Here is a 26,185-nt window from a genome sequence, read left to right as displayed (position 1 = left end):
GTACTTTAAAACTATTTGGCGTATCCTTATCATACTTGGTAGAAAGTTTATTTATTGTACACCCTACTAAATTAAAATAAATAAACGTTTATAGCTACTACCAGAGGCGTACGACAGGGGATACTGGCTGGTTGACCCTTTCCAAATTCTACGCCACTGACGAAATTGCTACTTAAGTATAATTTTTTGATTTTGCAATACTTTTTATGTAAATAATATACTGTTCATTCGTAACGATAAAATGATTAGTTTTCGAGATATTTGAAGTTAAAAATGAAGCGACACTATTATATATACATTAATCAAAATAACGGTGTCGTTTCATTTTTACCTTCAAAGATCTCGTAAACTAATGACTTTATCGTTACGAATGAAGAGTATATTATTTTCATAGAAAGTATTGGAGAATCCAAAAATTGAACCAAAATAGCAATTTTGCCGGTGGCGTAGAATTTGGATAGGGTCAATCATTCACTTTCCCCCGTCGTACGCCTCTGGTAATAGCCAGAAACGTTTGTTTAACATAATTTAGTAGTTTCTTACAATACCTATACTTCCTGCTTAGTATAAAAAGGATACGTTCAATAGTTTTAAAATGCTGAGCAAAAATAGTTTTTAAATTTCTAGGTAAAACACCCTGTAACTCAGTAAGGAATCACATTTTATTTAAGTGTTTTAGGTTAAATCTTCGTATTTTGTGCTAAGGTTTCTCCAGTAACTATATGGACAATTATTAATGAAACACCCTGTATACTGATCTTTATTAGATTTTCCATTATGTATATTTTATATAAAAAGGTTCGACGAAATAAAATTCAGACTTACAATATGTTTTATTGAGTCAAAAGACCGAACGAACCTGATTCGGACGCTACAATTTACTGTTCATCTTCAGATCCAATCAGCTCCTTTCAGGAACAAATATTTTTATCTTTCATAAAAATACTGGGTTCGTATGTGAGAAAAGTCTTTTTCCTCCTTATTCCAAAAAAAGTTCCCAAAATTTGGGGCCCAGATGTAGTCAGTTTACAATTTATAAAATTAGGTTTTTAAAGTTCTTGTACTGTCTTGTTTAGTGTGATACCCGTTTTGGGTATGTTTTTCTATATCTCTTTTGGGGCTGTTCATAATTTTTATTCAAGCAATCATACAATTCTGTTTTACAGTATATTACTAACAGGTGCCATTATTTCTATGTTATTTCCTTAAAAAACATCCCACGTACTATTATCCACATCTATGAATTTATTAAAACGTTTTTATATACTGTGTTTTTCTTTGTCTGCCTGTTTGTCACTGTGTCCGAAAAATCTTGGAATCGATTTTAAACATACGTCCCGTCTAGCTACACAACTAAAATTTTCATAATAGCACAGAACTCTATAACAATGCAATACTCAACAGCTTTTCCATGGATGCATTTATAGGTCTGGATCCCGCGTATGAAAAAAAAGTTGATTAATAGCAAGCTGAAAATTTGTTAATAGCTTAAGGGTGTCTAGTCGGATAAACTTTGATATATGCGAACACTGGAACAGGGGCAGTTTTAACTGTGGAACAGGTTAAAAACTTGGAACGGTCACACCACGAAAACTACACATGTATTTTGTCCGACAGAACAGACTTAAACTCTCCGAACAGAGATTAAACTCTCATGCAAAAATCAGACTGCTATTTATCACCAAATGGGCGTTTTAATGAGTGGAACATGTAGAATATTTCAAATGACAGGAATTATGACAGGTGATAAATAGCAGTCTGATTTTTGCATGAGAGTTTAATCTCTGTTCGGAGAGTTTAAGTCTGTTCTGTCGGACAAAATAAATGTGCCGTTTTCGTGGTGTGACCGTTCCAAATTTTTAACCTGTTCCACAGTTAAAACTGCCCCTGTTCCAGTGTTGGCATATATCAAAGTTCATCCGACTAGACACCCTTAAGCTATTAACAAAATTTCAGCTTGCTATTAATCAACTTTTTTTTCATACGCGGGATCCAGACCTATTAGTTTTATTTTGAATTTTAAGCCATTTTAAATACAAATAGTGCAATGGCATTTAGATTTTGTTGTAAGGTACGTCAGTAAACAGCGGATAGAGCATTACACTGCAGATCGAGAGATACCCGGTTCAAACCCGGGTGTTCCTTTTTTTTTATTTTTTTTTAGTTTAGTTTATTTGGCATATTAATATTTTAAATTTGTCGAAATTAATAGAATAAATATTTTTTTTCATTGATTTTTTACAATTTTAAACATTTTCTTTGATTAATACGAGTTTAAAATCGATTACAAAATTATTTTATAACATAGGAATTGAGACCACAAAATAGTTTATAATTTTATATTGTGTCCTATAAATAATAAAAACGTAGCATTATAAAAAGATTTTTTATAATACTGTAATTATTTTTCTTTAAGTGACACATATTACATATATCACGGTCAGTTCCCAATAATTTCAATTAATGAATAAATAACACATATTCCTAAAATATACCTATAGAATAAATTAAAATAACTTTATAAAACAACATCACTTTGAGTCAAACAATTCACATCAATTAATTTTCTTAAAATTAAAGCAAAATAGCTTTTTTCCTAACCACCTCCTCAAGATATATCCCACTGCTTCAATTTGTAATGAAGTTAAAAACCACTATACTTCGTTCGCCTCCAAGGTAAGCTAAGACGCTAATTTAATAAAATTTAATTTCTAACCAATGACAAGCAGCGACGACACGACAAACCCACCAATCAGGCGTCTGAAAATGGCGCCTTAGGTTACCCTATAATAAAATTATTGTCCGGTCCGGTCGTCTTTTTGACTCAACAAGACAGATTGTGAGAGGTCTGAATTTTATTTCTTTAACCCATTTGAACTGGACACATGCAAGCCAATCATTATTATTTTATATAACTTGAATATAAATTGAAATTTAAATAATAGTTTAATGCCTGATTGCACCAACAAATCTTAAGCTTCAGCTTAGCCAAACTCAGCTTATAGATAGGGCCGTTTTAAGTCTCACTTACGTTGCACCATATAGCCCAATCAGGGAATGCAAAATTTTACGAAAACCTCCAAAAAGTAAAGGAAGGATGAAAAGGAATAAGTTGTTGAAATTGTCTATTACTATAGAAGAAAAAGTCTACAATTCTACATCCCCTCCATTTTACAAAAATTTGAAAATACGGGGTGAAAAATTTTTTTCTTGGAGGTGAAAAAATATACGTTCAAAATAAGTCCGTAATTGGATAAAATGACTAATTCTAAGTAACTTTTGTTCTATAGAGTTTTTTACTAAGTCAATACTTTTCGACTTTGCGAGTGAATGTGTTCATTTTTAACAAAAAAAAAATTTTGAACGGTTTTTCTGAGATGACTCAAAAAGTAAGTATTTTAGCGAAAAAATATTAAAACATGCTTATAACAAATTGAAAAAAATGGTGTATGCGTGACGTCTGCAGACCCAGTAGAAGCAGAGTTGCAGCTAATGAAATGTAGGTTCTTCTTCGTCAAATTCCAAATCGAATATTTCAATGTGAAATAACCAAAAAAACGGAGCACTTTTCGGGGAAAATTAATTACAACTTTTTAAAGTGTTTAAAAAAAGGTTTATTTTTGTTTTTTAAAAAACTTCTAACCTAAAAGTAAGTGAGTTACGCTTAAAATATTGTTGGTCCCTTTTATTTTTTGGTAAAAAAATGGCGATAATCACCCTTTAATTAGCCTCTCAAATAAAATTAATCGTTACCGCTTTACAAGTTACTTTACTTATGTATTGTTTATATTATCTATAAGTTTCATTGGTTCAAAGTGCTCAGTTTTAAAAAAAATTGGGTTTAAAATAAAACATTTTTTTTAATTTTGAAAAAAATCGTAATTGTTTATGGAATTAACTTAAAAAAAATTAGGAATACCAAAAATCTCAAAGAGTAATAAAATGTACGTTTTGCTTTTCTGAATATTTGTGATTTTTTGTTTTCTTGTTAGACAAAAATTGGTTATGCTATGGCTGTTCAAAATTTGCCTAAACTCGTGATTAGTTACTCGTTCAAGCCATTTTAACTACAGCTTTTTCAAAACGAAGCACTTTGAACCGATGAAACTTACAGATCATTTAAATAATACATAGACAAAGTAACCTGTGAAGTGGTAATGTTAAAATTTATATGTGATGCTAATTTGAGGGTGATTTTCGCGATTTTTTACCAAAAAATAAAAGGGATCAACGATATTTTGAGCGTAATTCACTTACTTTTAATATTACAAATTTTTTTAAAAGACAAAAGTAAACCTTTTTTTAAGCATTTTAAAAAAGTTAAAATGAATTTTCCCCTAAAAGTGCTTTGTTTCTGGGTTATTTCACATTGAAATATTCGATTTGGAATTTGACGAAGAAGAACATAGTTTTCAATAGCTACAACTCTGCTTTCACTGGGTCTACAGACCTCATGTATACACCATTTTTTCAATTTTTTATGGGCTATATTTCTGCTAAGAACATTATTTTCGCTAAAATACTTACTTTTTGAGTTATCTCCGAAAAACCGTCCAAAAACATGTTTTATTTTGGTAATCATGAACATATTCACTCGCAAATATCTCGAAAAGTATTGACTTGTGAAAAAACTCTATCGAATAAAAGTTATTTAGAATTAGTCATTTTATTAAATTCCGGTCTTATTTTGAATGTATTTTTTTCATCTTCGAGAGGGATGTAGAATTGTAAACTTTTTCTTATATAATAATAGACAATTTCAACGACCTATTTCCAAATTTTCATCTTTCCTTTATTTTTTTGGGGTCAGATTGTTCTTTGGTCTTGCTAATAATTTTCGATTCTTATCTACGCAATCCACATGGCAATCTATTGAGGCAAGCTGAAAATTGATCTAAGACTCAATTGTGCCACGCGTATGTTTCGTAATATGAGCTTAAGGCACTTAAGCACAGGCTTAAGATGTGTTGGTGTAACCAGGCATAAGTATCGCTCCACATGTTGCACATAAAGCTAAGGAATTGAAAAAAGGCAAGATATACGTACCTATTAAGTTTGAACTTGTACAGGCTCGACGAACCACTTCCACTAACGTCAACGCTGGATGGCTGAACTTTGGGCTTAAACGCTCTTCTAGAATAACCATTGTTGTTGTTGTTGTTGTTGTTATTGCTGGAAACCTCGCTGCTATGCACAGTCTTGCTCTGCTTGGTCTTTCTGGTGGCCGAGAACCTCTTGGTCGTCGAAGGAGTGGATGGTTCCTCGCTGTGTACATACGGTTTGGATGTAGTAGAGGCTTTTCTGTTTCTATTTCTTCTAGGTTTTTGCTGACTGTGTGTAGTTGTGATGGGTCTACATATTTACAAGTGTTAGTGCTTTGTGATCAAACATGCTGTTTTAGAGGACGTGCAGTGGAACTATATGATATGGTCTAGGGGTATTTACATGTACATATATACTTAAACATCTTCATGCAAAAACAAAATTGCGTCATACCAAAACCATAAACATACAGACTTAAATATTTTTTACAATCATACATGTTTTATATATTATTTAAATTATATTTGAAATTTTTAATACTTGTGCACCAATCTGTTCAAAAAGACTAATCATTTCATAAGGATTTGTAATTTAAATAGAATCGGCCCATCTTAGAAACACTTTTAAGAAGTCACGTGGAAAATGAAGAAATTTACAAGTGCGCTAAGTAGAGAATGTTAAAATAATCGCCATTTTAAACTGATTTTCTACAGTAAAATAAAAGTTACACAGATGTGCACGATGACTCCTCAAAAATAAACGTTTATCATTAGTGTAGAATAGGACTAAATCACAATTGTAACATTGAAATTATTTTATTCAGCTCTCTACGTTGGCAGTTATTTTAAAATAATAGAAAAATATGGAAAATCAGATTCCTCTTGTATAACGGGTGGTGAATCGTGGTGAAATGGGCCATAGGAGACTCAATGGGAATTTCTAAATTTTTGAATTTATGCTTCCCTAATTATTTTACATCAAAAATCATGAGATGCCTACTATTTGTAAAAGACTAAACAATTGTTCAACGAATTAAATTTGCCACTCCTTCCCCCGGGCTTCCCCCTAAAACTATTTTGAAGTGTGAGGGGGGGGGGGGAATATCAACTTAGCAATAATCTGCATCTCGTAAAAAATGTTTCAAATAAGAAATGTAGCTGAGAAATTTTCGACCAAAAATGTTGTAGCTTATGTACGTGCTCTCGCTTCAATACCCGCAAAAGAAATGTGCGCTAAGGATAAGAAGCCTTCAAATAACTACATAATGTGAAGAGATGGTGCAGGAAGATACTTTTTTATAATTATTATAATTTGTTATTTTCGCTATATTCGCTTGGTATTTTTTTTTTCAATCTACAAAAAACCACAACTTTGTATCAAAAAAAGAAAATGTTACGGTTAGCCCTTTGTAGAATCAAATATAGTTGTCCATAGAAAAAGGCAGTGGCGGATCTAGACAGTTGCCTTGGGAGGAGAAATTTGTCTTAGGGGGAACTTCCAGTAAAACTCCAACCAAAAAACACGAAAAAGATAAACACAAACTGCATAAAAGTTTAACTGGGTTGAATGTGTCTGTCTGTGGTTTAAGTTTCATCTCTGACAGCTAGTCTATTGTTATGTTTTAACAATTTTTTTCTTTAATTTTGTACCACGTTAGGGGAGGAAATATCTCCATTTTTTCTCCCCGTAGATCCGCCTCTGGGGAAAGGTGAAACACAGTTACTTTCATTAGATCACTAAAACCTTCATTAAATCTACAATATCCGTGGGATTTTACCGCGATAGAGAGGCTCCTTATGCTTAGTTGTACCTATTAAATCTGTGAGACCAAGCGAAAGGCAAGAACGCCAAAATTGCGGACACTTCCGTTTCACTAGCCTTCTTCCGATATCTTGTTGGACAAGATTGGACAAGGAGCATTTAACAAAACCCCCTCGTTAATTCGGAAACTATGTAACTGCCAAAAATATTAAGGTATTTGCTGAAGAAACACGTCGACAAACAATAGGTGCGAAAAACAAATCGGAAGCAACAATCGTAAAGAGGAAAACTGACAGAGCGTGTTGTGACATTATGAGTGAAATAAAAAATGTAACAGAAAAAGATAAAAACTGAAGACGGAATTCAACCCAACGTGAAAAAGATTAAACGCATGAAGAGATAGAGAAATTTCTGTCAAAATGTGGTGTTTATGACCCTTAAAATAACACCAAATGCTAAAATTGTTTAGCCTGTGGATAGTGTGGATGTCTCGTCAGCCGAGGGTACGATCAGTGGCGTGGTAATTTTATGGTCAAACTACGTTTTGTTCTAATTTTTATCATTGTGAGAATTAAAAAAACCAACTAATATTTTTATCTCCACCACTGTGGGCCGTCAACTTTTTGGTTGCCTGTATTCTTCGGGACATATTCGGGACATTTTTTCACAAAGTAAATATTACTAATTTTACTGTCTTGTAGGGTATCTGCGTTCTCTTTCTTTTCCACTATTATATATATTATATCTCTCTTTGCCGACGTTTAAATTAGGACCCACTTGAAGCTCGCTTCAACACGCGCCTCGACCTCGTCGTGAGAATTCCCCATAAGAGCTTGTTTTCATGTATGCGGTTTGCCAGCGGTTGACGCCGCGGTTAGCCGACGTTTGCATCGTACACATGAGAGCCAGCGATTGACTGGCGGTCTCATTCCTCCCCTAGTATTATACAACCGCCGCGATTTGACGATGGAAATGTTGCATTTGTTCGATTCCATTTGTTTCTTGGCAACTCGAACCGCGGCGGTTGGGTTTTTCAGGTAAACCGCGGTATCAAACGTTGAAAAACCGCCCTATCTTAACAAGATGTACAGTAAATTAGTTTTCAGGTTGGATGATTGAAAAATAAAGATCAAAGGCCCCTTTATCTATAGTTTACAATATGGTTACCATAAGAACACCAGACTATTACAAAACTTGCTGCTATCATACTGCAAATTAAAAAATATAATAGAAGTAGTTATCTTATTGGAATTATGTACTAAAAATATTTTGCAAACAAACACTTCTGCCACCATATTTTTTCCACCAATTTATATTACAATATTATCTCTTTGCTTAGTAGTCATAATAATATACATACAAATATTTATAAAAATCTTGCATTAGTAATTTCATTAAATATTGATGTTTGATATTCAGAAAGAAATTTATTAAATCATCCCTCACCCTATTATTTTCATTTATCGTCACATTTATATCCATTTTGTCATGCTAAATATCGGTATACTAAACATGCAACAAAGGTTTACCTAGTTCATGCATGTGTACACACAATGTATTTAAAAAATTATTAAAATTATAGTACCTATCAGGTTTATGTTGGGTATGAGCCGAGCTCTTTTTAACGCAACTATGAGTTTCTAAGAAAGTTGTTGCGAATAAAAGATCCTAAAGACTAGGATAAATAATTTGAATGCTATTTAAATTCTACGCCTAGAATATCAACCGGAACCCAAATAAATATATTTTTCTATGGTAATACCTCAGAGTAAACATTATAAATTGCCCTCAGTTCTCGGAAGCCCATTAATATCAGTGGTAGTAAAGAATCTGCGAGTATTTTAAAATGTCAATTTGGAATATACAAAGCATATATACCAAAGTGGACAGAACCACAACATTATCAGAGAAATGACCAGGTTCGATCTCCATGTAATGAATATTCATCTTCATCATCAACCCGTACTCGCCCACTGCTGGACATAGGTCTCCCTCATCTCTTTCCATCTTTCTGTTTTGTGCGGCTCGCATCCAGTTGTCGACAATACGCTTTAGATCGTCAGCCCATCTGGTTGGTGGTCGTTCTCTGGTGGTCGTCCTTCTTCTCGTGGTCTCTACTCGACAGTACGTTTTGTCCATCGGTTGTCTGACAATCTGGCGACGTGTCCTGTCCAATTCCACTTAAGCGACGAGATTCTTTCGACGGCGTCCGTTGTTTTTGTTCTACAACGTATTTCTTCGTTTTGGATTCGGTCCCTCAGGGAGACACCCAACATCTGGCGCTCCATAGCCCTCCGAGTTATTCGAATCTTGTTCACTACCTTTTTTGTTAATGTTAATGTTTCCGCTCCATAATAGTCCAGAAAGCCACTGCGCATCCTCTAGGAAAAATATTCCGATTCGGATTTTTTGCACAATCTTATTTAAAAAGGACGACCCCTTTTAACAAATTTGCATGTTGCCAGGACCAAAAGTGGGTCCAAAATTTTTTGAACGTTTTTTTTTTGTTTTTTTCCTAAAATTATTTTTTTTGTATGGAACAAAGTTTTTTTGGCTTTTTTGGATCATTCCAAATAGAAAATGTCTTTAATGACTTTTCTCTAAAGTTGATAGTTTTTGACATATAAGCGATTAAAAATTGAAAAATTGCGAAATTGGCCATTTTTAACCCTCAAAAACTTTGTTAAAAACTGAAAATTTGAATGTTGCCAAGGTAGGTAGATTTTTCTTTAAACATCCATTGATGAAATCCCGAAGAGTTTTTTGAAATATAATATTTAAAACTCCTTTGTTTTTTAATTGCTAATCAAGCGTGCGCGGCACTATTTTCCACCGTTGCATATGTATACAGTATGGTGCAAATGAAAGGAATAAATTCGTTATTTCGTAAACAGGCGACATTAAGGAAAAATCACGAAACGTGTCGATTTTTATTTTTAAGTTATGATATCGCGGCATACATGGTATACTAGTGACGTCATCCATCTGGGCGTGATGACGTAATAGATGATTTTTTAAAATGAGAATAGGGGTCGTGCGCTAGCTCATTTGGAAGGTTCTTCAATTATCTATTCAGAAATATAAACATTTACATAATTATTTATACAGGGTGTCCAAAAAAACTTTTTAATTAAATTATTTGAAAAAAAAAAGAAGAATGTATGTAATTTATTTAATTCAAAATACATTTTACTGTTACCCGAAAACCAAAAAATGTTGATTTCACAAATAAACATTGCTTTTCGATTAAATTCAATCTTCAAGCCAGCTCCCGCCAGCCACCTACCTCTTGGAAGTCGGAACATTTAATTTAAGCAAAAAGCAATGTTTATTTGTGAAATAAACTTTGATTTCTAATTTGTGAAAGCAGTAAAATGTATTTTGAATTAAATAAATTACATAAATTCTGCTTTTTTGCCAAATAATTTAATTTAGTATAAATTTTTTGGACACCCTGTATAAATAATTATGTAAATGTTTATATTACTGAATAGAGAATTGAAGAACCTTTCAAATAAGCTAGCATACGACCCCTATTCTCATTTAAAAAAAATCATCGATTACGTCATCACGCCCAGATGGATGACGTCACTAGTATACCATATATGTATGCCACAACAGCATAACTTAAAAATAAAAATCGACCTGTTTTGGGATTTTTCGTTAAAGTCGCCGGTTAACGAAAGAACGAATTTATTCCTTTCATTTGCACCGTAATGTATACATGCAACGGTGGAAAATAGTGTCGTGTACGCTTGATTAGCAATTAAAAAACAAAGGAGTTTTGAATATTATGTTGCAAAAAACTCTTCGGGATTTCATCAATAAATGTTTAAAGGATATCTACCTACCTTGGTAACATTCAAATTTTCAGTTTTTCACATAGTTTTTGAGTGTTAAAAATGGTCAATTTCGCAATTTTTCAATTTTTAATCGCTTATGTCAAAAACTATCAACTTTAGAGAAAAGTCACTAAAGGCCTTTTCTGTTTAGAATGATCCAAAAAACCCAAAAAAACTTTGTTCCATACAAAAAAAAATAATTTTAGGAAAAGAAAAAGAACGTTTAAAAAATTTTTGACCCACTTTTGGTCCTGGCAACATGCAAATTTGTTAAAAGGGATCCTTTCTGAGTAAGACTGTGCAAAAAATCCAAATCGGAATATTTTTCCTAGCGGATGCGCAGTGACTTTCTGGACGAATAAGTGAGTACAGATTTTCCTTTTCAGGCATATGGGTAAGTCTGATTTAATTACATAGCTCAGTTTACCAAACGCTGCCTAGGCTAATCCTATGCGACGTGGGAGCTCGCAGGTCTGGTTATCTCTTCCCAACCGAATTTCATATCCCAAGTATTTATAAAATTCAGTCTGCTCAATATCCAGTCCATCAACAACAATATTACGATTTAGCACCAGATTAGTCATTATTTGCCTCTTGTTGATTTTAATCTTTAGTCCGACCTCTAAGGAAGTGTGATATAATTTGTTCAACATTATTATTGCATCATCCATACAATTGGCTATAAGGACGATGTCATCTGCGAATCTCAAATGACTGAGCTTCTCTCCATTTATATTGATACCATATTCGTTCCGGTCTGCCTTCTTAAAAGTGTGTTCTAATGAATGTGTAATGTGTAATGAATATTAGCAAAAATATAATGAAGAAATAAAGGAGAATGCAAGATAAATAACAAGAAAAAATATCCTCCTCATGTAATTATATGCCGTCCACCAGCGGCGACAGATACCTACTGCTAGGGATCTGGTCCCTGATCATAGGAGGTGTCAGTGCACCTAGCTGTCTTTAAACTGATAGCTAGCTAGCCTTGGATAGCGTGTAGCATGACCTTATCTGGTATGCCTTCAGTTTACACGTTGTTCCTTAAGCCTACGTTTATTGGGTCACTACTTCTTCACACCAAGGTCAGAAGTTACAGCCGACCCAGCTTACCAGCTTACCCTATCAATCGTTGGTTCCGCCAAATATCAAGAACCACATCCATAAGCGCTGTTGTTTGCCGACGACATCCTCGCCGGCTCCATCAGGCACACATTGCAGCAAAAACTCCACAATGAAAGGAACAACAGACACAATCAGACATCAGATCAGACAGAGAGGACCTTAAGAAAGTACAGGAATTTAAGTATCTGTCGACGTACAATCTCGCATCAACCCAAAATGGAGCTTAATCACTGGAGTGTTCTGTAACCGTCGAACGCTCGATCGACTCAAGGCAAAAGTATTCAAAAACCAAGATTCCATTCCGGTATTTTAGTTATTATAGTAAGTATAGGAATACTCATGCGTATGATTAATGGTTTTAACATAATTTTTTAAATACATTGTATTTTATTCCTTCACTCGGATTATTTCCTTTACTCATGATAAATGTACACCTAGATGTTGATATATTATCTCCTATCCAATGTTACAATCAGTCAACAAAACCATGATATTATTAATATATATTTTTAAACATTTTGTGGAATTATTTGTTGCAAAATCTTCTTCATTATCTCATATAATTAAATAGGCAAAAATAGCATATTTTTTGATATGCTAATAAATAATTTTTCTTTTTTCGTAAACTCACTAGAAAAGAAAATACAAAGTCTCTCGAAAAAATATTTTAATAACTATTCATTGTAAATTATTAGAGACAAAGTCTAATTAATTTGGTAAAACTAAATTTAAAAACGAGAATTACTAAAAATCCAAATTTTTTGTTACGAATATCCAAAGTTTAAAAATTGCCAAGAATATTAAATATAAAATTATTTCATCTGAATATACAACAAATTTTGAAATGATCTGGCCATGAAATGACCACAGAGTAACCCATCAACGGCAAAGTGTTTGACGCAGGTAATCAAATTATACAACTGCTGCGGCTACCCTGACATCGTTTATATACCCCCAGAAGTTAAATCAATAAAACAATCGAAAAAAAAAGAGACGGCATTTCTAAAAATTATCAGTTAGTATGGGAAGGTGTACTCAAAAAGGTTTCAATGTATTGCATTGCACAGAGATACGAGTATAAATAGTAATATTATGTTTTTTTCTTCAATGTAAGTTATGATTATCCAAGTATTATTGTTGCACTCTCATGAAAATCTTTGGGTAGATGGAGAAATTTTTTTATTCATTGTGCATAAAAAAAGAGTTATTTAAGAGCGTATATGCAAAATTTCGGGCCAATGCTTTTTAAATGCATTCATTTTTTTTTAATCCTGCAATAGTACTTTCAGATAAATGAATAAATAGTTTTAACCCGGCAGTGGTCGCTATATGCATGTACTGCTAGAATGCAGGGAAAGAGACCATAATTTGGAAAGCCAAGAAAACGCTGGGAAGACACAGTAAACAGCGACGCACAAGCCCCTTTTAGGAATCCGTGTATGGAGAAGAGCAGTCACAGACAAGCAAGGGTTGAGGCAAAAAATAAAGGAGGCAAAGGCTCAATTTGGGCTCTAGTGCCGTAGAAGAAGAAGAAGTGGTCGCTATATGAGATTTTCTCTCACGGTTTCAGAAAATTGGTCATAACATTTTTTCTGGGCAATTATACGCGCTGTAGTTCCTTCTAGTCGCCTAACTATCCTCCTTCGACAAATATAATAGACTGGTCCGATTACATAGTGGCTCAGTTGACTTAGTATCACCAGATTGTTGAGCCGGTGCACTTCATGTGAGAGATTCTCCCATCGCGCGACCACCGGCGCCACATACTTTGTATAAAAATTAATTTTATTTTTCCCCTTAAAACCTGAAATAACATCATTTTATAATTTAATAGAAGGCGGATGTGTTCGACGAAATGCGAACTCTATGTATATTTCGTTTCGCGGGATAGTTTTTTTTTCAATGTTTATCTTTTTTTGTATCTTTTCATATTATTATTATGTTCTATTATGTTATATTATTATGTTCTTATTATTAGTTAATAAAAAAAGTTTAATACTTTTTTTAAAGATTCTATTTTGAAAATAAAGGCCAAAGTTGGACATCTGAGAGAAAATTTCACGCGCGAACAACCGCGTACAAGCCTACCTAGCAACCAATGCCGGGTGAAAAATTCAAACGCAGAATGAAAAATTACATTATTACCGAGGGCAGAAAGTCCCTTAGAATAAACAAGAAGTTTCTTTTCAATGAGATATTTAAAATTAAAAATCACAATTTTCTCTTCTTTTTCACTCCTCTAACTTATTAAAATAAACATAATAATAATAATAATAATAACAAGTTACCAGGGAATTTCGAACCTCGGTAGTAATGTTATAATAATTCATGGAGCGTTTAAATTTTTCAAAAATACTTAATAGTTTTCTCAGGATTAAAAAAAAATTAATGCATTTAAAAAGCATTGGCCCGAAATTTTGCTCCTACCCTCTTAAGGAACAAACCTCTATTGTTAAATACGTTATTAAAAATCTTATTTTTTATATTATACTTCCGATTTCTTAGCTGTTTATTTCCTATTTATATTGTTTATTTTTCCGACCATGTTTTACTCAACTATTCTCATCATCAGTGGCATATTAGCTCATTATGAGCCAAAGCCTTTTTCAGAACAATATTTCACTCACTCATATTTCTGGCAACACTTCTCCATGCTCTAATTCCGTTCCAATATATTTTATAAATATGCTCTAGGTTGTAGTACCTATACTAAATTTACAATTAAGATACAGTAGAAATAAATAAACCAAGACACGTTAAATGCTACTAGGAGCACTCCCGTATCATAGTTTACAATGTATATACATTGTAAATTCAAAATAATTATTCCCAAAGTTTATACATTGTAAATTATGATTCAGGAGTGTTCCTAGTAGTATTGAACGTGTCTTGGTTTGTTTATTTCTACTACATCTTGTTTGTAAATTTAGTATATCGGTCTTCCTCTAGTACGTTGTCCCATCGGCCATCGGTTTTTTAGGCTTTCTGTCTTCTCAAGCCATTGTAAAACTTAGTGGCAATCACTATTCTTTTTTTAGTTTACAAGCTGATGGTGTTATCTTTAGTCAACAGCCAGCTTAGTTACGCGACGTCTTCCAATTCTAAATCGTCAATTATTACTCTTATAGGTGGCTGGTTGAGATATGTATGAGGGAGTAATGACTAGTGTTAGGACAGGTGTGGGAGAGACTGATAAATTTCAGGTGAAAGTAGGACTGTACCAAGGCTCGGTGCTTAGTATTTATTCTCATTAGTTTTGGACCACATAACAGCGAAACTACAGGGTAGCATTCCATGGTGCCTAATTTATGCTGATGATGTAGTGTTAATAGGAAAGAGTGAAAGAGACTTACAACAAAACTAGAACAGTGGTGACAAGCTCTGGAGGAAAAAGGTTTAAAAGTTAGTAGGGCAAAAACAGAGTAATTGGAATGTTCATTTAAAGATGGAGTTACTGCAAATAAAATCGTATCTTTGGATGGTGAAATGATTGTGAAAAGCAATAATTTTAAGTACTTAGGATCGGTATTACAGAGTAATGGAGAAATAGATGGAGATGCATGCAGTATAATTAGGGCTGGATGGATGAAGTGGAAAGAAGCGAGTGGTGTGTTGTGTGACAGAAAAATTCCAATGAAGCTAAAGGGAAAATTCTATAAAATAGCCATAAGACCGACTATGATGTACGGAACTGAATGTTGGGCAGTGAAAAAGAAAGAGGAACAACGAATGTATGTGGCGGAAATGAGAATGCTTAGATGGATGAGTGGAGTGACAAAGAAGGATAAAATTAGAAATGAGTATATTAGGGGAAGTCTAGGTGTGGCACCAATTGATGCCAAAATGAGAGAGCATAGGTTAAGATGGTTTGGTCATGTTCAACGTTGAGACGTTAATCACCCAATATGAAGAATTGCTAAAGTGCAGATTCCTGGAAGGAGTATGAGAGGAACACCACAGAAGACCTGGGGAAAGACGATAAGGCAGGACATGTTGGTAAAGGGGATTAACAGTGATATGGCCCTAGAGAGAATTGTGTGGAGAAATGCAATTAGGGAAGCCGACCCCTCATAGGGATAAGGCTAAGAGAATGATGATGATGATAGGTGGCTGGTTGCTTGACCTAGCACAAAACATATATTTGGTCTTTGGACCATATTTAGCCCCATTCTCTGTACAGATGCCCTTAACGACCAAAACGCATCGGTCAGAGACTCTGTGGACCGAGCTATGATGTCGATGTCATTTGGATATCTGACAACTTGCACAGATTTTTTTGATAGTGCCCTTTATGTAAATCTCGGACTCTCGAATTACTTTTTTTTAGATGAAGGTTAAATAGATGACACCATAGCATAGCAACCTGTCCCAGTCCATTTTTGCAATTGAAGGGTCTTAGAAGATTGTCCGAGATTCTGACTATGCTCGCTGCTCATGTACGCTCGAGTGTACATTCAGTTAGTTGAATAAGATTAAACATTATTTGGAATTCCACCAGAGCCAGGAGAAGTTTATATCTATTAACTGAACCGTATGCTACTTTGAATTGCACAAATACGTGGTGGGTGTCGGTGCCAAACTCCGGGGATTTTTTAAGAATCGGCCTCACTGTAAAGATTTGGTCTGTTGTTGATTTATTAGGTCGGAAACCACATGTATATTCTCCTACTATTTGGTCGGAGATGGGGAGCATTCTTTTGTCGAATACCGTCTAGTTTTTCGTTCTTTGGTGTAAGTAGTTATTATTAATGCTTTATAGACGGTCACTTTGATTTTTATACTACGTTATTTTGAAGCTACCTGTCTTCTCAAGCTATAGTACCAGTTATTTGCAAGCCCTATTCTGCTTTTAATGTACCTTCTGACGTTGCTATCTTTAGTCAAAAGGGAGCCTAGGTACATATGTAACAGTTTCCAAGCCTTCCACATCTAAATTGTCATTTATTAATCCTCTAGGTGGTTGGTGGTTGAACCTAATACAGCATATATGCATATTTAGTTTTTTGTGCATTTATATTTAATCCGATTCTCGTGCGTATGCTCTTACTGACCAAAATGTATCGTCAGAGACTCTGTGGACTTAGCTATTTTAGCGATGCCACCTGCACGTCCGACAACTTTCATAAATCTATTAAAGACAGTGCCATGTATGTTAATCTCTGACTCTCGAATTACCTTTGTTCTAAAGCAAGGTTACATAAAGGCCAAATATCTCATCAGCCTATGTTATTCCATTTTTTCAATGAAGGGGTATTCAAAGATCGGTCTGAATTCTGACCATGCTCGCTGCTCATGTGAGTGTAAATTCTGTTAGTTGATTAAGACGAAAAGCGGCATTTAAAACTCCACCATAACCAGGACAATTTAGATCTATTAACTCATCATCAACCCGTACTCGTCCACTGCTGGACATAGGTCTCCCTCAGCTCTTTCCATCTTTCTCTGTTTTGTGCGGCTTGCATCCAGTTGCCGACAATACGCTTCAGATCGTCAGCCCATCTGGTTGGTGGTCGTTCTCTGCTCCGTAGTGCTTCTTCTCGTGGCCTCCACTCGACAATATGTTTTGTCCATCGGTTGTCTGACAATCTGGTGACGTGTCCTGCCCAATTCCACTTGAGCGACGCGATTCTTTCGACGGCGTCCGTTGTTTTTGTTCTACGACGTAGTTCTTCGTTTGGGATTCAGTCCCTCAAGGAGACAACCCGTGCATCTGGCGCTCCATAGCCCTCTGAGTTATGCGAATCTTGTTCACTACCTTTTTTGTGAGTGTTTATGTTTCCGCTCCATAAGTGAGTACAGGCAATACACACTGGTCAAAGATTTTCCTTTTCAGGCATATCGCTAAGTCCGATTTAAGTACATAGCTCAGTTTACCAAACGCTGCCCAGGCTAATCCTATGCGACGTGGGAGCTCACACGTCTGGTTATCACTTAACAAACGAATTTCATGTCCCAAGTACTTATAAGATGCAGTCTGCTCAATATCCATTCCATCAACAACACTATTACGATTTAGCACCAGATTAGTCATTATTTGTGTTTTGTTGATGTTTCTGCAAGAATAAAGATTTGGTCCTGCTGTGATAGTTCATTAGGTCAGAAATCACACTGATATCCTCCCATTATTCGGTCGGCGTAGGAAAGCATTCTTTTGTACAATGCGTTAGACAGTTACTCAACTATAAGCTCTAGTCCATTCAGTTCAATTGAGTTTGGTTTTCTGTTTAAATTTTAGCTAGGATTGATGATACACACTTATCTATATAAATTTTTGCACTTACTTGTATTTTTTGACCACAGCGCTTCCAGCCCTTTGCATGATTACTCTTTATGGTTTTTTATATTGTTTAAAACTGTTTGTAAACATGTTTAGGAATTTTTGTTATCCTTTAATTTTGTTTTAAATATAAACTGTAAAAATGTAGATAGCTATTATTACATATACCCCCGTAGTTGTAGTCAATCACCTCTTAAATTACTGAAACGCCGCCTCTTTTTCATTAGCAAGAAATAAAAAAAAAGAAAAAGCATTTCTATTCGCAATCACAATTTCTACTTCTCGAGAGAGAAAATACCAGCAAACTTTAAAAACAACTGAAGCAATTAAAAGTAATCACTTACAAAAGAAATACTCACTTAGAGTTTCTTGAGCTCTGTGATTGACTCCTATTTTTCTGAGATTTCTTGTAATTGGGTTGGGCTGTTGCAGCGTCGGAACGATCATTGTCCTCTTCGGAGACGGCGACGTCTGGTTCTTTGTGCCTGTTTTTGAATCTTTTGTAGGCCCCGGAAGCGCCTAAGGACTTCCTCGTAGATTTTATGGCGTTCTCGGCCGGTAGAGAAGAAGTCTCTTCATTAACGGCAGCGGCTGGGGTGGGGTCTATCTGCCGTTGCTTATTTCCTTTTGATAATGAAGGTGCGGCTGTTTTTAATATTCGAAGACTTTGTGTGGGGTTTATTTTTCTGGAGGTGCTTTGTAATACTTGCGCGTATTTTCCTGAAAGAAAAAAAATATATAAAGACACTGAAAGAGTATTGGGTACATGATTATTTTAGTATGAATAAAAATTAAATCACAATGTACCTATTTATACATTAATGAATACACAATAAAAATTCAAGTATATAAATCAAGAAACTATCAAAAATTACATAATTTTTAAAAAAATTATTTTGCTACGTTTTCAATAAATGTACATCCGAGATATTTGAAATTATTGAGACCTAACTCTATTTGGACTACTTAAAGTGGATCCATTAGCGCCCCTAAAATTTCGAATGGACTGTAGTAATAGATCTTTTGCATAGGATTAACCATCTAATTTGAAATATTTCAGTGGTGTACCATTTTGATCTTTAAAAAATTTCAGACTATTACCCGTGCGCGTGCCAATGGTGAATATAAAATTCTTAATTTTATGTTAAAAAATACGCAATAACTACGCCTTAAAACCCACCAAATTTCATTTGCACATCTCAACCGGTTTTAGAGCAAAAAATAATTCGTCAGTTTGTAAGAAAAATTTTAACAACCCGTATCTCGGAAACAAATAAAAATCGAATAACAACATATGAGTAATTTTTAATTATTATTACGTATGTTATACAGTCTTAAAATTTGGGGTTCCTCCGTACTCACCCTGTAGAATAATAAATTACATAAATTCCACAAAGAAATAGCTTAAGAAAAATATGGAGATAGGACACAGGCAAAAGCATAAAATCCCTCGAAGAGCGACATATCACAACAATCCAATAAGGACAACATCCGCTGCAAACCAAATCGACATTGAGGATGATACCCAAGTTCGATCCAAAGTATTGATATGCTAAGAACTTCTACCCCGGTCTTTACGTACTGACCAGAGTCCACCGCCCTTTCCCGTTCCTGCGATCTGGTACCTATCGACTGTCTCCATTCACCCCACGCCTGAGCCTAGTATTAATCGGCCGCTTCCCGGTCTTTGGTCATTGATAAAAAATGTTCCTTCATTCTACCCACACCAACTCCGCTAACTTTATTCTTGTTCACCGGTATCAACTTTTAATAACGCGCTTTGGGGTAGGTATGGCGATTGTTGACAAAACACCGGTTTTCGGTTAAACCGGTTTTTTTAACTTACGGTTTAATCTGATGGTTCTAACCGGTTATTCCAAAAAGCGGTTTTTGGTTTTTTGAATCAATATTCAATACTCAATAAGTTACAATGTCACATTTACATTGCACTTTAGTTTGTGATATCCGTAATGTCTATTTTCAATATAAAATCTCACAGTTTTCGATATATTGGAAAAAATCAATTTTCATTTGGTAACTTCAAAGAGCTGTAACTTTTTTAAGTGCATATTTCTACTAGGGTAAATTAGGTTAAATCGATATATTTTTGGTCCCAGAATATATTATTTAATTTATGACCTACCTTTTTGTTACACCCTTTAAACAACAAACTAACCCAATGACAGTTTCGGGTCCAAATAATACCAAATAATTTAAAAATACAAAAGTAGTGAAACTTATTTACATACATAATATATATATATATATGAATTATAAAATAAAAATGTAACATCAAAAATAGTAAAACAAAAATAGTGAATCGTTGTTATAATTCTGAACTGGATATATTATTGTCCTAAATGTTTTGCAAATTTGTTGCATATCTGAAAAAAAAATCACAGGCCTGGATCCCGCGTACCAAAAAAAAGGTTGATCAATAGTAAGCTGAAAATTTGTTAATAGCTTAACGGTGTCTAGTCAAACAAACTTTGATGTACGGGAACACTGGAACAGGGGAAGTTTTAATTGTGGAACAGTTTAAAAATTTGGAACATCAAATTACGAAACCGCCCCATATATTTTGTCGGACAGAACTTTCAATTGATTTGTTACCGTTTCATTAAAATCTCATGCAAACATCAGATTGCTATTTATTACCAATATAATTCCTGCCATTTGACACGTTTTTCGTGTTAGACTTATAGGTCTGGATCCCGCGTATGAAAAAAAGTTGATTAATAGCAAGCTGAAAATTTTTTAATAGCTTAAGGGTGTCTAGTCGGACAAACTTTGATATATGGGAGCACTGGAACAGGGGCAGTTTTAATTATGGAACAGGTTAAAAATTTGGAACGGTCAGATCACGAAAACGGCACATATATTTTATCCGACAGAACAAACTTAAACTCTCCGAACAGAGATTAAACTCTCATGCAACAATCAGACTGCTATTTATCACCTGTCATAATTCCTGTCATTTGAAATATTCGACATGTTCCACTCATTAAAACGCCCATTTGGTGATAAATAGCAGTCTAATTTTTGCATGAGAGGTTAATCTCTGTTTGGAGAGTTTAAGTCTGTTTTGTCGGACAAAATAAATGTGCCGTTTTCGTGGTCTGACCGTTCCAAATTTTTAACCTGTTCCACAATTAAACCTGCCCCTGTTACAGTATTCCCATATATCAAAGTTTATCCGACTAGACACCCTTAAGCTATTAACAAATTTTCAGCTTGCTTAATCGGTTTTTTTTTCATACGCGGAATCCCGACCTATTATTAAAATGTCCAGTTGGTGACAAATATCAGTCTAATTTTTGCGTGAGAGTATAATGAAATAATAACAAATCCATTGGAAGTTGTGTCCGACAAAATACATGCAACGTTTTCGTAGTCTGACGTTTCAAATTTTTAACCTGTTCCACAATTAAAACTTCCTGTGTTCTAGTGTTACCATACATCAAAGTTTGTCCGACTAGACACCGTTAAGCTACTACATAACAAATTTTCAGCTTGCTATTAATCAACTTTTTTTGGTATGCGGGATCCAGGCCACTCACATTCTATACAAGATACACAAAACTATTTTACTTTTTTTCATTTTTTTTAAGTAATTCCACAGGCTCGTTTGTGTAGGTATAGCATTTATTATAAATAATACCACCATGACTGCACATTCTGCACAGCACACACCTGATTGCTATTGATACTAATATCTAGAGAGCGGAATATATGCAAAGTGCATATAGATGCATATATTGCATATTTTCAGACAACAAACACAACATTGCATATTTAAGCTAAACACGATTTATTTTGCATATTTTAAAAATAAATTATATAAAAGTTTAAAATTTTCCTCTCTTAGTTGGAATTTAATAACTTCGATATGAACGAGCTCGTTATTTATCTATCTATCGCTCATCTGGACTTTCCCATTACTACCTGAATTTAACAATTATGGGTGTTCCCAGAAAAATATTATTTTATTAGCGTAGCAAGTCGTAGGTACCTACCTGCTTTTAAGGGTCTAATAATTATTTTGTCAGTTTCCGGCCAACATTTGTTTAAAGTAAACGTTGTATCGTATTTAGTGTTTTTAAAGTAATTGGTATATATTAAATTTAAATATGTCTACCATTCAAAAAAGTGCTTGGATAAAGTGTTTTCCCGAGTAAAAGCTAAGTGGAGACAAAGTATTTTGCATGGCCTGTTCCAAAATCGTAAGTTACATTCATTTTCACATTTCATTTTTTAAATGAGGAACTGACAAACAAAAGCATCATGTCCCACAAAAGAAATTTTTCTGGAAAGAGTGTTTTTATTCGACAAATTCGCTTTTATTTCTATAAAGACGGACATAGAGAGAAGCATCAAAATACAAAAATCCATCAAATTGTAGACAATTCCGCTTTTGTTCTTCAGCTTAAGTAACGTACTTTGTTCTTTAAGTAACGTACAAATTGCTAAAGAACTTATGTTCATAAAAGTTAATTTTAGTTTTTTACCAGATCTAATAAAGTCATTAGAACAAAGGAATTTACAATTAAGTGATTCGGTTAATCTTGTTAACACTTTTTCTGCTCATTGTCAAAAAATTCCGGGAAATACAGGGATTACAATTAGAAATAAATTAAAGAATGTTTTAGAAAAAAATGAGGGCTTCGATTGTTTGAGGAAAGATGTACGTATTTTTGAAGGCAACTTTTCTGAAGATCTTACGACTTAATATATTGTTTTGTTTTTGAATATTTTTAATATGCATTTGCATATTTAGACAAATTTAGAAAAAATACCTGCATATTTGTAGTAAAAGTAATGCATATATATGCGCATATTTTGGTAATGTTGTGTTGCATATATTCCGCTCTCTACATATCTTTTAATATCTGTTTTTTTATAGGATCCCCAATTCAGCAAACATCACCTGCTTATTCTCGAGTTCATCAAAATAGCTAGTTCAGCTTATTACATTTATTAAACATATTTCAGTGAGCGTGAGAGTCATTAACGAATATAAAGGTTAAACAAATCAAGAATTTTTGATGAATTTAAACAAACCGTATTTTTTCTCGAAATTCATAACATATTTTTTTATTATCCGGTTACTATTAAGGTTTTATTTTTTAAGAACATTTATCCGGTTTTTCACCGTTTATTATTCAGTTTTATTACATTAAAAAGAAAAAACCGGTTATAAACGTAACAAAAAACAACCGGCAAAACCGGTTATTGCGAAGTAAAAAAACTGGTTTTAAGTTATAACCGGTAGGTTTCTCCCATCCCTACTTTGAGGCTTACGGTCAGTTCGCAGCGAATGCTCTTGCGCGTAAACCAATTTTAAATATTTAGGCAAAAAATTAACATAGAAACATTTACCAAAGCTTAAAATGTTCGCCAATGTAATGTAAAGTGCAATTCGAAACTTTTTCTCAAATCTTTAATGTTTAGTTTGTGGTTACAACATATTCATTAGTAAAGATAAAGTAACTTTGCAAAGTTTTTTTAAGCTAAAACAATTACCTTTAACCCAGCATTGGTCTCTATATGATATTTTCTCTCACGGTTTCAGAATATTGCACACAACTTTTTCCATGTTAAATTACACATGCTGTAGCCTCTAGTCTCATAATTATCCTTCTTCTACAATCGTATAGATATATAAGACTCGTCTGCTCCGATGGTGGTTCAGTTGACCCGATTGTTAAGTCAGTGAGCTTCACGTGAGATATTCTCTCATCGCGCGACCATCGTGTATTTAGCATTATTTTGTTTTGTATTTGCAATATGAATCATGCAAAGATAATGTTAGAGCTTGCCCTGTACAATTTTGAAATATACATAATATTGAAATATTATTTCTACATTTTTTTATACAAAGAGCCTTCCAGGAAAAGAGCTATTGCAATGTCATTTTCCTGGATGTAAGTCAAGCATTTGACAAGGTCTGGCATCCAGGATTGTTATTCAAACTGAAGAAAGAAATCTCTCAGCCGCTATATACAATACTAAAATCATATCTCTAAGAAAGGCTATTTTACACAAGATACGAAGAAAGTATGTCTGAAATTCACAACATAAATGCTGGGATCCCGCAAGACAGCGCCTTGGGACCAATTCTCTACACAATCTTTACAGCTGATTTTCCAACTGGAGTAGAATCTACAATCGCCACATTGGCAGATGACACTGCAATTCTGTAAAAAAACCCAGATCCCATACAGCCAGCTGAAATATTGCAACAAAACATACATCTAGTTGAAATATGGGCTAAGAAAGGGAAGATCAACGAAGCAAAATCAGTTAACGTAGTATTCACTAAATGTCACAAACACCGAATATTCTAATGCATAACAAGAATATTCCTAAAAATGATTCTGTAAAATATCTCGGATTACACCTTGACAAGGGGCTTACATGGAGAACACATCTGGACGAAGAGGAAGCAACTAGGAATAAAATACAAAAAACACTACTGATTACCGGCAAAAAATCCACCTTATCTCTATCTAACAAAATATAAGTGTATAAAGCAATCATCCGGCCCATCTGGACATACGGTATTAAATTGTGGGGAACTGCAGCAGACAGCAACCTAGCAATACTGGAGTGGTTTCAATCCAAGGTTCTTCGTGCTATCACAAATGCACCGTGGTTCATTCCAAATGCAGACATTTACAGGGACTTGAAGATGGAGACAGTGAAGCAGATGATCATCAAATGCAGTGATAAATATTTAAAACGACTGGAAATGCACCCCAACGAATTAGCAGTGAATTTATTGGACAACTCTACACAACTAAATAGACTGAAAAGTAGAACTCCTCTTGACTTGCCATTTAGAACATAAGTGTCTTAAAGTGTTTTAAGGTTTTAAGTGAAAGTAAGTAACTTAGTGTAGTTATTAGTAACAAACCTACTAGGAGTTGATAGTCATTGGACTAAACCTCCTCTCACATTTGTTCGTTTAACAAAAATGCTTAGGGCTGGTATTTCCAACCGCACTTAAACCTAAGCTTACTTTAAGCTTAAGCTTAGATGCCTGTATTTCCACTTCAATTTCAACTTAAGCATAGGCTTAAACCAAATAATTTTAAGCTCGCGCGGGAGTTGGTTTAAGCCTTTGCTTAAAATTTGTTTTCTGTTTTTTGAGGTTACTTATAGATTAATACGATTAGTTAAATGAACTTTTGCGTAATAACGTTATTATTGGATTATTAACGATTATTTAAATAAAATTCTTCCATTTGGAAGGTGTAGACACATGAAAAATATTTATTTCTACAATGCTTGGTATATTTATTTTACAAAAGTAAACTTACATTCCAATTTGACATTTTAAGGAATATATCCAATAAACAAAATTACAAAGACGGATCTTCTATTGCTTATGCAAAATAACAATAAAACATAATAGCGAGAGAAAATATAGACAATATACTAACACGTGTACCATGTACACAAAATTAAGTAAAGTAAAATAAGACAGATACAGATGACAAGATAAAATTAAATGTTAACAGTACTGATTTTTACCTCAGAACAGTTAGTTATGGAACTCTGACATATTCAGAGGTACCAAACCAATTGACTTGACAGTTGAGGACCAGTTTAAATGATGCAAATACGGCACCCAGCTTAAGCTTCTCCTTAACTTTTGACACAGGCTTAGCTAAGCAAAAGCTTAAGTAGATGTTGAAATACCGGCCCTTAGTGTTACATTTTTTGTGATGTAACAAATTGTATTTAAAAATAAATAAAAAAAAAATCTACATTTTTAGATTAAAATTGTGCAAGCGCATCAAAAGTCACATTGTGTAAAGCTAAAAATAACTTTATTAAGTTTAAAATTTATTTTGAAAATTTTATTTCGTAAAAAAAGACTAAAGTTGGAAATGGGAGACAAAATCTCACGAGCAACCACTCCCGTAAAAGCCCGTACAAAAGCTAAGTTATTCTTGAAAAAGCTCCATCGAAGCTTAAGTTTATAATCATTTAAAAGTAAATGGTTAATAGAAAGTTATGTGTTCCAAAAAAAAACATAAAGAACGTCAAAGTACCAAGGTGGCATAAAAGTGCTCACTCAACCTCTCTGGCTCCCAGGCTATATACCAATAATGCGAATTCGATACTAGAG

At 34.0% G+C, this 26,185-nt stretch overlaps 1 protein-coding gene across 1 annotated transcript in view; it reads right to left on the bottom strand.

Annotated features, from left to right (window-relative positions):
• LOC114339971 (uncharacterized) overlaps nucleotides 1-26,185 on the bottom strand; it is a 1,137,809-nt gene that overhangs the window by 122,823 nt on the left and 988,801 nt on the right. The window contains exons 13-14 of the mRNA XM_050651968.1: nucleotides 18,408-18,768; nucleotides 5,047-5,352 (exon numbers count right to left, since the gene is read on the bottom strand). Coding sequence (XP_050507925.1) covers nucleotides 5,047-5,352; nucleotides 18,408-18,768 — 667 coding nt within the window. The remainder of the gene's footprint in view (nucleotides 1-5,046; nucleotides 5,353-18,407; nucleotides 18,769-26,185) is intronic.

The sequence above is a fragment of the Diabrotica virgifera genome, chromosome 5 (assembly GCF_917563875.1).
Source record: "Diabrotica virgifera virgifera chromosome 5, PGI_DIABVI_V3a".
In the NCBI taxonomy this organism is placed as follows: Eukaryota; Metazoa; Arthropoda; class Insecta; order Coleoptera; family Chrysomelidae; genus Diabrotica; species Diabrotica virgifera.
The sequence above is the reverse complement of the archived record's forward strand: the minus strand, read 5'-3'. Positions and strand labels throughout refer to the sequence as shown.